This window comes from Euleptes europaea, chromosome 4 (assembly GCF_029931775.1).
Source record: "Euleptes europaea isolate rEulEur1 chromosome 4, rEulEur1.hap1, whole genome shotgun sequence".
Classification (NCBI taxonomy): domain Eukaryota; kingdom Metazoa; phylum Chordata; class Lepidosauria; order Squamata; family Sphaerodactylidae; genus Euleptes; species Euleptes europaea.
In genome coordinates this window covers 103,939,293-103,954,512 of record NC_079315.1, presented here as the reverse complement: position 1 = coordinate 103,954,512, position 15,220 = coordinate 103,939,293, and the positions used below count along the sequence as shown (strand labels likewise).

The following is a 15,220-nucleotide window of genomic DNA, read 5'->3' as shown; positions in this document are numbered from 1 at the left end:
TGGTTTCATTGATGCCTCCACCATAAGTGGGTAGCCTATACCACATACCAGATCTGCATACTGGATTTTCTAATTTGCTGAATTTATTTCATTTGACCCTGGTTATATGTGGATCTGAGCTACTCTGTGCCTTGCAGAACATTGAACTATGTGTTAATGGGTCCTGTCCCCCCACTGGAAATGGATATTATTTGGCCGCTAGAGAGATGGTAAAAATATATATATATGTAATGCATAGAGCTGAATCTTGCACTCTAGCTGGAATGTATTCACAGAGGTGAGTTCTAAGGGAATGAGTTCACAGAAACAGTTTTTTGCTGCCTCCCTCTTAAATGTCATCTTCTAAGCCCCTGAAAAGCTGCTCCTGAAGGTTGGTTGATCCTCAGGAACAAAGAGTGGCTTGTAGTCGGAAGGAGGAATCAGCAGCAATGTCTCCTCACCTCTTCGGTAAGCTGGTGCAAGATGAGGGGGTGTTGGGGTAGCCAGGTCCCTCTTTGCCACCGGTGGAAGGTTTTGGGGGCGGAACCTGAGGAGGGCGGGGTTTGGGGAGAGGAGAGATTTCAATGCCGTAGAGTCCAATTGCCAAAGCGGCCATTTTCTCCAGGGGAACTGATGTCTATCGGATGGAGATCAGTTGTACTAGCAGGAGACCTCCAGCTAGTACCTGGAGGTTGGAATTTAAAAAAAAATAGCACAAGAGTAGTATAACCTAACAATAAGGCAATGTGATCAAAGGTATAAGGCTTTTACAAAAATATATTGAGGAACAACCTCACTGGAACAACGGCAGTTGTAAGGCAAATCAGACAAAAGTCCGTTATAAGCAATATACAAAACCGCATAAACGTTATCAAAGTCAAGACGCAACACAAGGCGTTCACAGTGTAAAGGTCCGAATACAAAAATTAATACAATAAAGCAACGGAGAATAGACATGCGCAATGGGCTTCCGGTAAAAATCCCATTTCATTTTTTCAAGCGTCCAGTCCTTCCGTGTGCCTGAGATTTCATTCACGAAGTAAAGGAGTATACCTTCATGTTATATACGGACGGCTGGATAAGACGTTCTCTATTCTTGTGTTGCGTCTTGACTTTGATAACGCTTATGCGGTTTTGTATATTGCTTATAATGGACTTTTCTCTGATTTGCCTTACAACTGCGGTTGTTCCAGTGAGGTTGTTCCTCAATATATTTTGGTAAAAGCCTTATACCTTTGATCACATTGCCTTATTGTTAGGTTATACTACTCTTGTGCTTTTTTTTTTTTTTTAATTCCATACTCCTATTTAGCACTTGTGGCCCCTTGTTTGAGTACCTGGAGGTGGGCAACCCTAGTGAGTGTGAAGCTGGGGGAATGGCTGGGTTTTACCCATTTTGGCCTTCTAGCTGCATCCATGTAGTTTTCAGTGCTCCTCAGTTCTGAGGAGTTCCTTTTGGGGGGCGGAGGAGGAGTTTGCAGTGAGGAAGGGGGAGACAGCAAGAACAGCATCCGTGAACTTGTTCAGTTTGAAGAAGAAGAAGAGTTGGTTTTTATATGCCGACTTTCTCTACCACTTAAGGAAGAATCAAACCGGCTTACAATCACCTTCCCTTCCCCTCTCCACAACAGATACCCAGTGAGGTAGGTGAGGCTCAGAGAGCTGTGACTAGCCCAAGGTCACCCAGTTGGCTTTAAGTGGAAGAGTGGGGAAACCAACCTGATTCACCAGATTAGCCTCCGCCGCTCATGTGGAGGAGTGGGGAATCAAACCCAGTTCTCCAGATCGGAGTCCACCACCCCAAACCACTGCTCTTAACCACTACACCACACTGGCTCCTGTATGTTTGTTGCCATATGGGATTCAATCCCTGTATTTATGTATTCCACGCTCTCATATGGGCATGTAAAAGGTTTTTGACGATTAGGATACTACTTATGTGAGATACCTGAATTATTTAGTAATTTGTTACTTTTTTAGGTCACACTTGGGACTTTAATGCAACTAAAGAAGATACAATCAACAACACAAAGGCAGGCATTTACATCTCTTGGAAGCCTCGAAGTCCGTATGATGGCTATGTCATTGACTGGTGCAATCACCCAAGAGTCGAGCCTTGTGACTTTCAGTGGAATAAATTTGGACGAGACCAGTCCAGTGCTCTCATTACATCAGGTGAGAACGAGACGTCTTTGCTTTTGAATTAAGATAAGCCGTTGTTGGAGAGGCATTGAGAAGATGCTGACAAATCAGAAACAGGCAGGCTTTTCCTGCATCTATTTTTAGACTACAACCGCTACTACTAGTATTTCATTGATTTTGCTATTGATTTCATCTTGTCTTCCTTGTTGTTCCTTGATATGTTGGAAGTCATATCATTGCGGGCGGCATGCCAAGCTTAAATAAATGCTTGTTATGCATCTCCCAAGGTGGCTTCTGTGCGCCTACTAGAGAGGTGAATGAGAGATCAAATTAAAGTACAAAACGCACTGATGTATCCTTTATTTGCTTATTTATTTAAAACCTTGACTAGCCACCTTTCCTCCTTATGGAGCTCCAAGTGGCTTACAATGTACATAAAATACACAAAATAGAGTACATAAAAATACATAATTGTTCCATAGCAGTAGAAAAGAGTAGGAGTCCAGTAACACCTTAACGACTAACAAATTTCTGGCAGGGTATGAGCTTTCGTGAGCCACAGCCTCCCTTCTTCAGATACCTTCTTCAGATACCTGAAGTAGTGAGCTGTGGCTCACAAAAGCTCATACCGTCAGAAATTTTGTTAATCTTTAAGGTGCTACTGGACTCCTACTCTTTTCTACTGTTAGTGACAGACTAACATGGCTACCCATTTTGATCTATAAATGTTCCATAATTGTGAGGCTGCCACCAAAAAGGCCCTCTCTTGTGTACCCACCAAATAAGATTCCTTGATTGATGGGACAGTCAGGAGAGCCTCTTCCTGTGATCTTAATTCCTGGCAGGAACATATGAGAGAAGGCGGCCTTTCAATTACCCTGGTCCCAAGCCATGTAGGGCTTTAAAGGTCAAAACCCACACTCTGAATTTGGCTTGAGAATGTATTGGTAGCCAGTGTAACTGCTGTACTATTGGGGTCATATATCCCCGATAGCTGACCCTGACCAGCAGTATAGCCGCAGCATTCTGTACTAGGGGTGTGCAAAAAACTACTTAACTAATCCTTCTTCTCCCCCATTAAAGCATTTCAGGATTATGTCCTCCAGTAAATCCCTTGTTTGAAAGAGTGAACACAATCTGAGTTCTTCCCTAATTCTAGAGGTTGCCCTGAACCTCTCCTGATTTTCTTATGTTCTAGATGCTTTCGTTCCTGGAGTGCAATACATTTTCAGGGTGTATGGATCTCTCGGTAATACAGCTACTTTACTGGAGAGGAAAGCCAAATACCTTAAAGAGCTGGGTAAGTCCGCAGTGCTATTGGCCCATGTTGTAACCGAGTATGTTGAATAATCCTAGAATCATAGAGTTGGAAGAGGCCATACAGGCCATCTAGCCCAACACCCTGCTTAATGAACAATCAGTCTAGAGCATTCCTGTCAAGTGTTTGTCCAGCCTTTGCTTAAAGACTGCCAGCGAGGGGGAGCTTACACCTCTCTAGGTAGCTGATTCCACTGTCAAACAACATTGCATGGTGAGCGCAGCAACAAAATGGCTGCTGCTGGAGACGGGGTCAACCACAAAAGCGATTGTCACATGAACAAAGAAGTAGCTGTGTTAGCCTGCATGGTGTAGTGGTTAAGAGCAGTGGTTTGGAGCAGTGGACTCTAATCTGGAGAACCGGGTTTGATTCCCTGCTCCTCCACATGAGCGGCGGACTCTAATCTGGTGAACCTAATCTGGTTCCTTGGGCTATTCACAGTTATCTGAGAACTCTCTCAGCCCTATGTACCTCACAAAGTGTCTGTTGTAGGGAGGGGATTGTAAGCCACTTTGAGACTCCTTAACAGTAGAGAAAAGCGGGCTTTAAAAACCAAGTCCTCCTCCTCCTCCTCCTCCTCTTCTTCTTCTTCTAGCTAAAGCAACAGAATCCCATTGATTTCAATGGGGGAATTAAACATGTGCATACATTTCTCCCACTGAAATAAACAGGTTTTCGAAGGGGTTGGCTTTGGCTAGATGAGGCACAAAGGAATTTATTGTGTCATCAGTTTCTGAGGTTACATCTGAGGCATGTGCCACAATAAATGTGTAAAACCGTAGAGCTGCTCAAGTTACCAGACAGTAAAGAAAGAGGTTTGAGAATAATCAGCGTGGAGAAATTCCAAGTTATGGGCCTCAGGTGTCATCGTGGTGCCTGTTGTGGTTCATCTAGAGCAAAGGTTCCCCAACTGTGCTCCAAGTAGCACTTGGTGCTCCGCAAAACTTCTCCTAGTGCTCCATGAAGAGATTGGAAAGAAAAAGACAACTGTCATTTAATTTAGTATATAGGTGCTAGGTGAAAATTAGTGCTCCCTGATGAATTTCTCTCCTGAAAAGTGCTCCTTGACTCAAAATGTTTGGGAAACTCTGACCTGGAACAATGTGGAGACCAGTCCTGAAATATTCAGTGAAGCCTCCGTAGAAACTTGGAGAAGAAATGGCCCAGTTCTATCATTTCCCCAAAATGCAATCTTGCTTGGCCATCAGAACATAAGAATATAAGAAAAGCCATGCTGGATCAGGCCAAGGTCCATCAGGTCCAGCAGTCTGTTCACACAGTAGCCAACCAAGTTCCTCTAGGAAGCCCACAAGCAAGACGACTGCAGCAGCACCATCCTACCTGTGTTCCACTGCACCCAATATAATAGGCATGCTCCTCTGATTCTGGAGACAATAGGTGTGCATCATGACCAGTAGCCATTTTGACTAGTAGCCATGGATAGCCCTCTCCTCCATGAACATGTCTACTCCCCTCTTAAAGCCTTCCAAGTTGGCAGCCATCACATCCTGGGACAGGGAGTTCCACAATTTAACTATGCGTTGTGTGAAGAAATACTTCCTTTTATCAGTTTAGAATCTCTCACCCTCCAGCTTCAGCAGATGACCCCATCTTCTAGTATTATGAGGGAGGAAGATAAGCTTCTCCCTGTCCACTCTCCCCATACAATGCATAATTTTATAGACCTCTATAACGTCTCTCCTTAACCGTCTTCTTTCCAAGCTAAAAGGCCCTAAGCATTTTAACTGCTTCTCATAGGGCAGTTGCTCTAGCCCCCTGATCATTTTGGTTGCTCTTTCCCACACCATCTCAAGCTCTGCAATATACTTTTTTTAGATGTTGTGACCAAAACTGTATACAGTATTCCAAGTGTGGTCTCACCACAGATTTGTACAAGGGCAGTATGATAGCAGCAATGCCAAGGCTGAAGGTTAGCAGGGTAGGACGAAAATAACAATGTCATCCATTTCCTGACTTTCAGAGCCAGCTAGTGTCCCTGAACTGCATATAGTCACGGCGAATTCCAAACTGCTGAAACTCACATGGGATTATGATCATCTTAATGAGTCCCATCCTGGTTTTATCAGAGGTTACAGTGTTTTTGTGAAAGTTAAAGATGGAAACTGCACATTAGAAGAATCTGAAAAGTTTGTATTTCAAGGTAACTGTAATGCACTGAGATGATTTTTTTTAGGATTTGGTATTCAGAAGTATTGGAAAGGATGGGATGCCCACCCCGAGCAGCTAGATTTGAGTCCAGTAGCACCTTAGAGACTAACAAGATTGGGGGGGGGGGGTCAAAGCTCCCTGAGACAGAATTCTTCATGAAATGATGAAGCTAGAAAGGAAGCCAAGACTGCCAGAAAAAGGTGCTGACACAAGAACCCAAGAAAGGGGATCAGCCATGTTAAGATTTTAAGGTTAAGGTTATCCTGAGGAAGGGTGCCAGAAACAATATTAAAAGGAAAGGCTTAGAATTTATCAGGAGATAATACATTAAGGTGTTTCTCTTGCTCCTGCTGAACAGAGAATATTCTGTAAGCTACCTCCATTATGGGAGGGAAGGAGGCTTGGTATGGCCCGATCTCATCAGAACTTGGAAGTTAATCAGGGTCGGTTCTTGTATGGGAGATTCTGCAGAAGAAGGCAATGGCAAACAACTTCTGCTTCTCTCTTGCCTTGACAGCCCCTTCCTGGGGTCACCATACGTCACATGTGACCTGATGGTACTTATGTCTGTACCTGCATCACAGGTTTCCTGCAATTTCTACAAGACTGCAGGAAGTTGGTAACTTATCTTGAGGGAAAGATAATTTCCCGCAGTCTCAGATTGTGCACTTAAGGGGAGAAAATGGTGGCTGGGTCATGAAGCTAATTTGCTCTTTTAGAGTCACTTCTCCCACCAACCGGTGCAGGGTTCTCTTTGGGTGAAAACGCACGATCGCTTTATCCTCCTTTAATCCCTGTTTTAGCCAGGATCGAACGCACATTAGGCGAAACGCACGTGTTCGATCCTGGCTGAATCCTGGCTGAAACAGGGATTAAAGGAGGATAAAGCGACCATGCATTTTCGCCCTTTCTCTACTGAAAGAGGAGCTTGGTTTCAGAATACTTTTGCCAAATCGGAATCAGCATTCACATTCTCTCTCTTTGTTTTTGAACGTAGATGGTTTGGTAGTATGCAAGTACGCAGTTAAATGGCCCGATGAAAAGAAGTTGAGAGTGAACCAGCCGGAGCCGAACAAAGAGTACTGGATTGAAGTTCTTGCTTTCAGCACCAGCCCCCCAAGTATCACACATGACATTATCAAAGGAACTACACAAATTAAGAACGTATTCATACCGCCTGATGGTAAGTTCTGCAAACAATGGGCATTTAATTCGGGTCGTAATTGTAGGGGGGGAAATGGAGGTTGATCCTTTTTCCTTATGTGGGGCAATATCCCGACGCTCACTTGTTGTGGAATACACCACCCTTGTAAGTCAGCAGAGTAAAATCAGCCAAAAAGGTAAGTGGAGGAATATAAACAGCTCACGTATGTATGATAAAAGAAAACTGTATTTAATAAAAAATATTATACGGTGCAGTAAATAAACAACATTCTCTCCTTAAGAGGCTTGTACTATTCTTATATTAATCTGAAACATTGTTACGTCTTCATTGTGTATGAGGCAGAGAGCTAACACAGTTATACAGAGAGACTTCTGACTGGTCCAAGATATCCTAACCTAGCTTACTGCAGATCCATCAGTCTTCTTGTCCATGAATTTATCTAGTCTTCTTGCACCAGTCTAAAACAGTGCTGAAAGGGGAAGGGAGGAGAAGAAGAAGAGGAAGAAGAGGAGGAGGAGGAGTTGGTTTTTATATGCTGACTTTCTCTACCACTTAAGGGAGACTCAAACTGGCTTATAATCACCTTCCCTTCCCCTCCCCACAACAGACACCCGCTGAGGTAGATGGGGCTGAGAGAGTGTGACTAGCCCAAGGTCACCCAGCTGGCTTCAAGTAGAGGAGTGGGGAAACAAATCCAGTTCACCAGATTAGCCTCCACCGCTCCAAACCACAGCTTTTAACCACTACATATTATAATTATATCTATTTTTATTTTAAACAGGAAATTCGGTTTTTCAACCCCTCCTGCTACTGACGGTGATTCCTTTAGCGCTGCTAACTTGTATATGTTTCTGGAAAAGTGACTGGTAAGTTCGTAGGAGCAAATCATTATTATTATTTTTTGTAGAGACAAGAAGTTCAAAAAACAGCAACACGGACTTTGAGATTCGTGCCAGGAAGTCAGTTTTGTAAGCGTCCTACTCTGCCTTGGATTTTAAGGACCACTGCCGGTATTACGGATTGTAACCTAACACACTCTGCTCAGCTAATGGCAGCGTGCTCCACTGGCACAAGGAGCCATCGTTTGATCTACGAAGCTCTTCCACCAGCAGAGGAACGCCTTGCATCAGAGGGAAGGCTCCTTGTGGTGGTGGAGTATGCCACTGTTCACTGAGTTTGGAAATCAGCACTGGAGATCAAATGTACAAAGGTATCAAAGCACTTGTATTGTGCTTAATTAACAATGACATACAAAAGTGAAGTACATAAACAATGACTTTTCACAAATATATACACTATATACAATACATGTTTGATGCAGTCTCTGTGCAACAGAATGATGCAATCTTCTTGGTATATACTTGTTGCTAATGAAAATTTGGAAAGTCCATAAAGTACAAACTTTAACAATCCCAAAGATTCACTTAATGGGAGTAGATGGGGGACGGCCGTTTCAAGGTCTTTTCTTCAGCCCCAAATCCATTCAAATTTATGTTTCCAAGTCAATTTTCTATCTAGTACATCACCAAACTGGTTTCAGGTTCCCTGAAGGATACTCCAAAGTGTAGCAGTGAGTTATGCTCGTCCTTCACTGCTACACTAGATAGAAAATTGACTTGGAAACATATATTTGAATGGATTTGGGGCTGAAGAAAAGACCTTGAAATGGCTGTCCCCCATCTACTCCCATTAAGTGAATCTTTGGGATTGTTAAAGTTTGTACCTTATGGACTTTCCAAATTTTCATTAGCAACAAGTATATACCAAGAAGATTGCATCATTCTGTTGCACAGAGACTGCATCAAACATGTATTGTATATAGTGTATATATTTGTGAAAAGTCATTGTTTATGTACTTCACTTTTGTATGTCATTGTTAATTAAGCACAATACAAGTACTTTGATACCTTTGTAAATTTGATCTCCAGTGCTGATTTCCAAACCTTGTGGTATAGGCACGGAGGTGCCTCCTATTTGGAATTGTAACTGTTCATTGAGTAGCAGGATGTAATGCTTTACTCTCTCCAGGATCAGAGGAGCATGCCTGTTATATTAGGTGCTGTGGAACACAGGCAGGATTCTGCAGCTGCAGTCAACTTGCTTGTGGGCTTCTTAGAGGCACCTGGTTGGCCACCATGTGAACAGACTGCTGGACTTGATGGACCTTGGACTGATCCAGCATGGCCTTTCTTATGTTATGTTCTTAATACTACAGACGTAAAGTGGGTTAGAAGCAGGCTTTTAAATGGTGTTTTTGTGCTGATGTTGAGTTGCATCTGAAGATAGTTCAATTGTGGATGTGGTGATGGCTGCCAACTTGGAATGGTGATGGCCCCAGGATGTGGTGATGGCTGCCAACTTGGAAGGCTTTAAGAGGGAAGTGGATAGGGTTATTCATGGCTACCAGTAAAAATGGATACTAGTCATGATGCATACCTATTCACTCCAGGGTCAGAGGAGCATGCCTATTATATTAGGTGCTGTGGAACACAGGCAGGATGGTGCTGCTGCAGTTATCTTGTTTGGGGGCTTCCTAGAGGCACCTAGTTGGCCACTGTGTGAACAGACTGCTGGACTTGATGGGCCTTGGTCTGATCCCGCATAGCCTTTCTTATGTTCTTACTATCTATGGGAGTCCATTTTGTGAATGACCTGCATTCTTTTTTGCTTTTCCATGATCAGTTTTCATGATTGGGGGGCTGTTTCACTCATGCACTGTATACTCACCATCTAGTTGCGGTTGCGAGGTAACTGCTAGGCTAAGCTGATCCTTAGAAAGCTGCCCTGGCTATTTGCGTTTGGATCTCCAACACTTTCTGTTCTCCCCATCTCTTTTATGAGCGCTGTGATTTAACAAAGAAACAACCTACTTTCTCATTTTTCTCTTTTGTTTTTCTAGGGTCAAGAATCGCTGTTGCCCTAAAATCCCCCATCCCCATGTGACCCCAATTAAGGTAAAGCAAAAATCCAACAGACGTAATGAAGTTTTCCTCTCTCAAGTTATCCACTGGTGCACTTGCTGATTCTTTGGTTTCAGTCTGTGATATTTTAGCTAAAATCCAACCAAGATGTCCTGCCCATATTTGGGGTGGAATATTCATGTAGCCAAGGAATTAAGTACATGTTATGCTTTACCCAAGTTCCCAATGGGAACTAGCAGTCATATTTCAGCTCTGAGCACTTGGTGGCAACTTGCCTGTAAAAGTGCCACAGGGGACCAATTCAGATTGGAACCAGGGGTGGGAGCTTCTGCCTCCCCTCCCCAGCCATTTTCCAGAGCCAAAAGGGACTGGGAACCACTGACGGGTGTTATTTGCCCCACTGGGAAGCTACAAGTTCAGCCCATGATGGGCCAAATAACCTCCAGGGGTAGGGTTGCCAGGTTCCTCTTCGCCACCAGTGGGAGGTTTTTGGGCAGAGCCTGAAAAGAGCGGGGTTTGGGGAGGGGAGGACTTCAATGCCATAGAGTCCAATTGCCAAAGTGGCCATTTTCTCCAGGTAAACTGATCTATATCGACTGGAGATTAATTGTAATAGCAGGAGACCCCCAGCTAGTACCTGGAGGGTGGCAACCCTATGGGGCCGGACACCTGCAAGAGGCCCCTAGAGGATGACTGAAGTTACCTTTCATGGCTTGAGAGCTTGCATAATATTTTTTAAAAACTGGAGTGGGTTTTCATTCAGCACCCCTTACAGTAAAAGTTGTACTCTAATGTAGTTACATAGGGGCTATGCATTATTTAGAGGCAATAAGGCCCTCCCAGTAGGCTTATAAATGCTGAGGGAGGGGGAGGGAAGGAAGTAGGGTTGCCAACCTCCAGGTACTAGCTGGGGATCTCCTGCTATTACAACTGATCTCCAGCCGATAAGAGGTCAGTTCCCCTGGAGAAAATGGCTGCTTTGGCCATTAGACTCTATGGCATTGAAGTCCCTCCTCTCCCCAAACCCCGCCCTCCTCAGGCTCTGCCCCCCAAACCTCCCGCCGGTGGCAAAGAGGGACCTGGCAACCCTAGAAAGAAGTTATTACTTTATTAGACTCTTCTCTGTAGTGTTTTTTTGGAATCTGCTCTCAAAACTGAGTACCTTAGTCAGGTTTTAATCCAGTTTGCTGTCCGCAGGTTCTTCAGATGTACCCTAAAACTTTACTGGCGCCAAATGACTTCTCTCCCAACAACGTTATAGAGGAGCACAAATCACAGCCATGGAGTCGTGAGGAGAAAAACTACGACGACAGTCAAGGCCTCTATGCCGCGACGTCTGCCGTGGAATCTGTAGCCTTTGGAAACATAACCTACTTCACCAACGGCTCAGACCATTACCAGAGTCTACTCCTGCAAGAGTCTGAAAGGCAGAAACCAGAACTGGCTTTGGCCTCCTACAAGCCACTACAGTGCTTTGCCCTTATGACTAATCCTTCCAGTTTAAATTATGTTTCTCAAGAGGACGTGCGTTTCCCTGGGGTTAGGCAAGGCAACCCGGCCGGAACTGTCAATCCTGTGGAACCATCAGATTTCAAGCCTCAGCAGGCTTTAGGATCTGAATCGAGTAACCCCGAGGCGTCCGAGGAACCAATAGATATCCTTTGGCGAGCTATAAACTAATGGCAGATGTTCACCCCGCCCTCCTCAGGCAAATTTGAAGCATTTGCAGCCATATTCACACAAATGGAAGCGGGAAGAGCAATGGACTGCATGATAATGATGTGGGGTGACACACGGGACTGAATCATTACTCTTCCTGAAGGAGAAGCAACATCCCAGACTTTATGAACTGTTGAGGATAGAGATGTCTACAGAGCCATCGAAACTTGCCTTCATTCAACACAAGAGCTGCTTAAACTGGCGGGAGAACCAGCGGGTGGGAAGCTTGAAACTGTGCTGAGCCAGGTGGTAAAATACGTGCCACCCTGTCCTCTGCTTTAGGATTGGTTCAGACAGATATTTGTTTAAAAAATATTTTAAAAGCCTTTCAAACTGAGGGCTGAAGGAGATATACAGCTTGATTAAAACACATTAAAATCATACAGTACAAACACATTCTGTGTGAGTCATGGAGAGACAACCAACATAGCTGCCATGAATGTACATTTCTGAATCTTGGCAGTGAGCAGCTAACAGGTGAATGGCACATGCCACTCTGCCTTAGGACTGGTTGAACAGATTGCTCTGTGGCGCCATACATGTGATGGCGGATTCACACGTGCAAGTCAGCATTTGAAGTCTACCACACAGGATGACTTAGAATAAGCTCTCTCAATAGGGGTCTGGGCGGTACACATAGTATTTCAGTCTTTTCTCCGTGTGACTTCATGACAGTTAGTCAACAGTCACATCAATTTATTGTCTTGACATTAGATTGTAATACAGTAGACCTATATACAAAACACACTTTAAAAAAAAAGCCCCACTGAAGTTTTAGATTATCGAAACACTCGTGGGTAGACTGGTCTCAGTATTTTCCACTGCAGAGGCAAGTACAGCCATTCTTGTTACTGACTTCTCCTTGTTTCTAAGCAGGAATTCAACTTCCTCTGATTTGTGCCTCTTGCTTCCTTATATACCACTGGTTCCCAACCAGGGGTCCATGGACCCCCAGGGGTCCGCGAGAACTAAATTAAGGTCCGCGAAATAAAGTTATAAACCCATAATAAATTAATATTTTCAATTAAAAGTTCTCTATTATAAAAATATATATTCAAATATTATTCTAAGTTTAATGTTTAACTAACAGTTATGATTAAAGTTTATTTTCAAATTCTCAGAATTTTTATTTTGAACCTTGGGGTCCCTGCACTGAACAAAAAAGTCCTAGTGGTCCCTGGTCAAAAAAAGGTTGGGAACCACTGTTATATACGGAGCACTAAAATAAGTAATGTGGTAAATATTCTTCACAGTGCCCACAGTACAATTTGGCACCTTAAAGTTTAGGACAGGGGTGTTGAACTCACTTGTTACGAGGGCCGGATATGACATAAATGTCACTTGCTTGAGCTGGGCCATGCCCCGCCAGCCCAGATCGAGAGTGGGGGGTGGCTGCCTCAGCTGGTTTGCGGGCCTGATAAGTGACGCGGAAGCCAGCAGATTGGCAGTCTGTCCAGGATAACACCATCAGAAAGTCCTCTGCTACTTAGAAAAGTGTAGTTTATTTCACAGTGCAAAGATATAATACAGATACTTCTTACACACTCTCCGCTCATAGCATCCCACACAGAGCTTCAGTTTCACTCCATTATATACACCTGGTGGACGCAGCCACCAATCACCGTAGATGCCTAGTAATTCTGACATGCTAATGCATTGCATCAGCCACCTGGCCATAATTGGATCAGGCCAGCTCCCTCTAGCTCTCCAGGGACTTTCCAGGCTGATTGCATCATTACTAGATCCATCTGATCTAACCTGCACCTGTCAAACTAATCTGACAGCCTTGTAATATTGACAATAAGAGCTGTCAAGGGGCTGGATCTGGCCCGAGGGCCTTATGTTTGACACCCCTGGTTTAGGGGATGGTCCCAACAAATCCATCCAAGAGCGGTGAGAACTTTTGTTGGGACCTTAGTCCTCATTCTGAGAAGTCTAGGATTTTTGGAACCCTGGTCAGATTTTAGGATGTGGAACCAGGCAGACCATCAGAATTGGCTATCCCAAATAAATCATGCTAAAAACCTGAAAAATCTTTCATTGTTTTAAAATTCAGATTTGCTTTAAGAAAACCCGAGAAACTGTGGGTTGCATCCAAACTTGTATGGGGGTACAAGTCAACCTTCTCAGCCATTCTTTTTCTACGGCAACCACCCACTGCTCCCAAAAAACCTTCGGTGGAGGGTTGAGGAAACTCTCCTAAGTAAAATGCACCCTCCCAGCTCTTTTGCCAGAGTTTGGATCCAATTCTCAGAATTAAACATTCATAGTAACCTCTATTACCATGGGCTGAACATTAAGTCAGTCTTTAGTTAAATGTATTTGAGGGGAGGGGCTGTGGCTGAGTGGTAGAGCATCTGCTTGGCATGCAGAAGGTCCTAGGTTCAATCCCTGGCATCTCCAGTTAAAGGGACTAGGCAGGTAGGTGATGTGAAAGACCCCTGCCCGAGACCCTGGAGAGCCACTGCCGGTCTGAGTAGATGATACTGACTGATGGACCAGGGGTCTAACTCAGTATAAGGCAGCATCATGTGTTCATCACTGCTCCTTTTAAACCACAATTGGATCACAAATTAAGAGCAGAAAAAAAAGATTTTATATCAAGTTACTCAGAATGTCTCTAAATGATGTTGCAGAAGTGTTACCCTAGTGCATTCTCATGCTGCTTTGCCACAGATATCTCCACCCCCCCCCATCTGTCCAACCCATTCAACAGAAAAAGGAACAAGCTCTTTCCGTTTTGTTCTGTGATGTTTTTTTAGGAAGGGGTGGTGGTTTGAGGCAAGAAGCTGCATGGCTCATCTCTAATATAACAGTCTTGTCTATTTTGCCTGATTTGTAAAATTGTGAGTAGTCTTCAAGTGTTCTAAATCAGATCACAAATACTTTGTACATATCCAAGTCTAACAACTCCCAGGGCTGTGAAGATCAATGAGGAGAGAATCATCTACGCTGCCCCTGAGCCTCCTTGGAAGAAGGGTAGATAAAACTGTGATCGATTTACAAATCCTCACATTACAACCTAGAAGCTGAAACCCACTCAGTTCTTAGCATGAGCCAACATGATGCATGCCATAGGCACAAAAGCAGCACACACTCAAAAATTTATTTAGATTTTAAATGATGCATGAACCACTGCGATGATCACGGAGCATCTGTTAGCTCAGCATTCCAGTGAATTATGACCATGTTCAACAGCGGCAACAGGGCCAAGTTGAATGCTGAAAACAACAGGTGCAAAATCATTCAAAACACCAGGCCATTTTAAATTGCAAACAAAATCATCAACACGATTGACCTCATGGCTGCTCCACTCAGAAGAAATACAGGCATCACAAGCAGCCAAGTTTAATCTTTGCATGCGGGATTTGCAAAAAATGAAAGCATCACTCGTTATGGCTTATTCTCAGCTCTGCAAACCAGATTAAACCGTAATTTGGGATTTGTGCAAAATGATAAAATGCTTAATGCGATGCTTAATGGTCTCCCTAGCTGTATATAAAGGTAGGCGGGGGAACAAAAGTGTAAGTCCAAGGATTCCCCAGGCTCACTCTATAATGACAAATCATGATTTGTTGCTGCATGAGAAACACATCAGTGGATTTTATCAGAGGAGGTTTTTAATCAGGTAACATATTATCAGACACCTGAATTAAACCCACTCAGGCCAACCTCTATGGATGGTAGATAGTATATGAGGAGGCCACCTTTCGGTAATTGACACCTCACTTTGGCAAATTCTCTTTCCACAGGATTGAATCAATGCAGGTGTCCCAAGAACAGAATCAGGACAGTTAGTTTTGATGG

General features: G+C 43.8%; 1 protein-coding gene across 1 annotated transcript in view; it reads left to right on the top strand.

The window, feature by feature from the left end:
• The window catches only part of OSMR (oncostatin M receptor), a 30,328-nt gene extending 18,954 nt beyond the window's left edge, over window positions 1–11,374 (top strand). The window contains exons 11-17 of the mRNA XM_056847793.1: window positions 1,960–2,154; window positions 3,320–3,421; window positions 5,421–5,600; window positions 6,606–6,791; window positions 7,555–7,639; window positions 9,673–9,727; window positions 10,892–11,374. Of these exons, the coding sequence (XP_056703771.1) occupies window positions 1,960–2,154; window positions 3,320–3,421; window positions 5,421–5,600; window positions 6,606–6,791; window positions 7,555–7,639; window positions 9,673–9,727; window positions 10,892–11,374 (1,286 nt within the window). The remainder of the gene's footprint in view (window positions 1–1,959; window positions 2,155–3,319; window positions 3,422–5,420; window positions 5,601–6,605; window positions 6,792–7,554; window positions 7,640–9,672; window positions 9,728–10,891) is intronic.
• The last annotated feature ends 3,846 nt before the right edge of the window (window positions 11,375–15,220 follow it).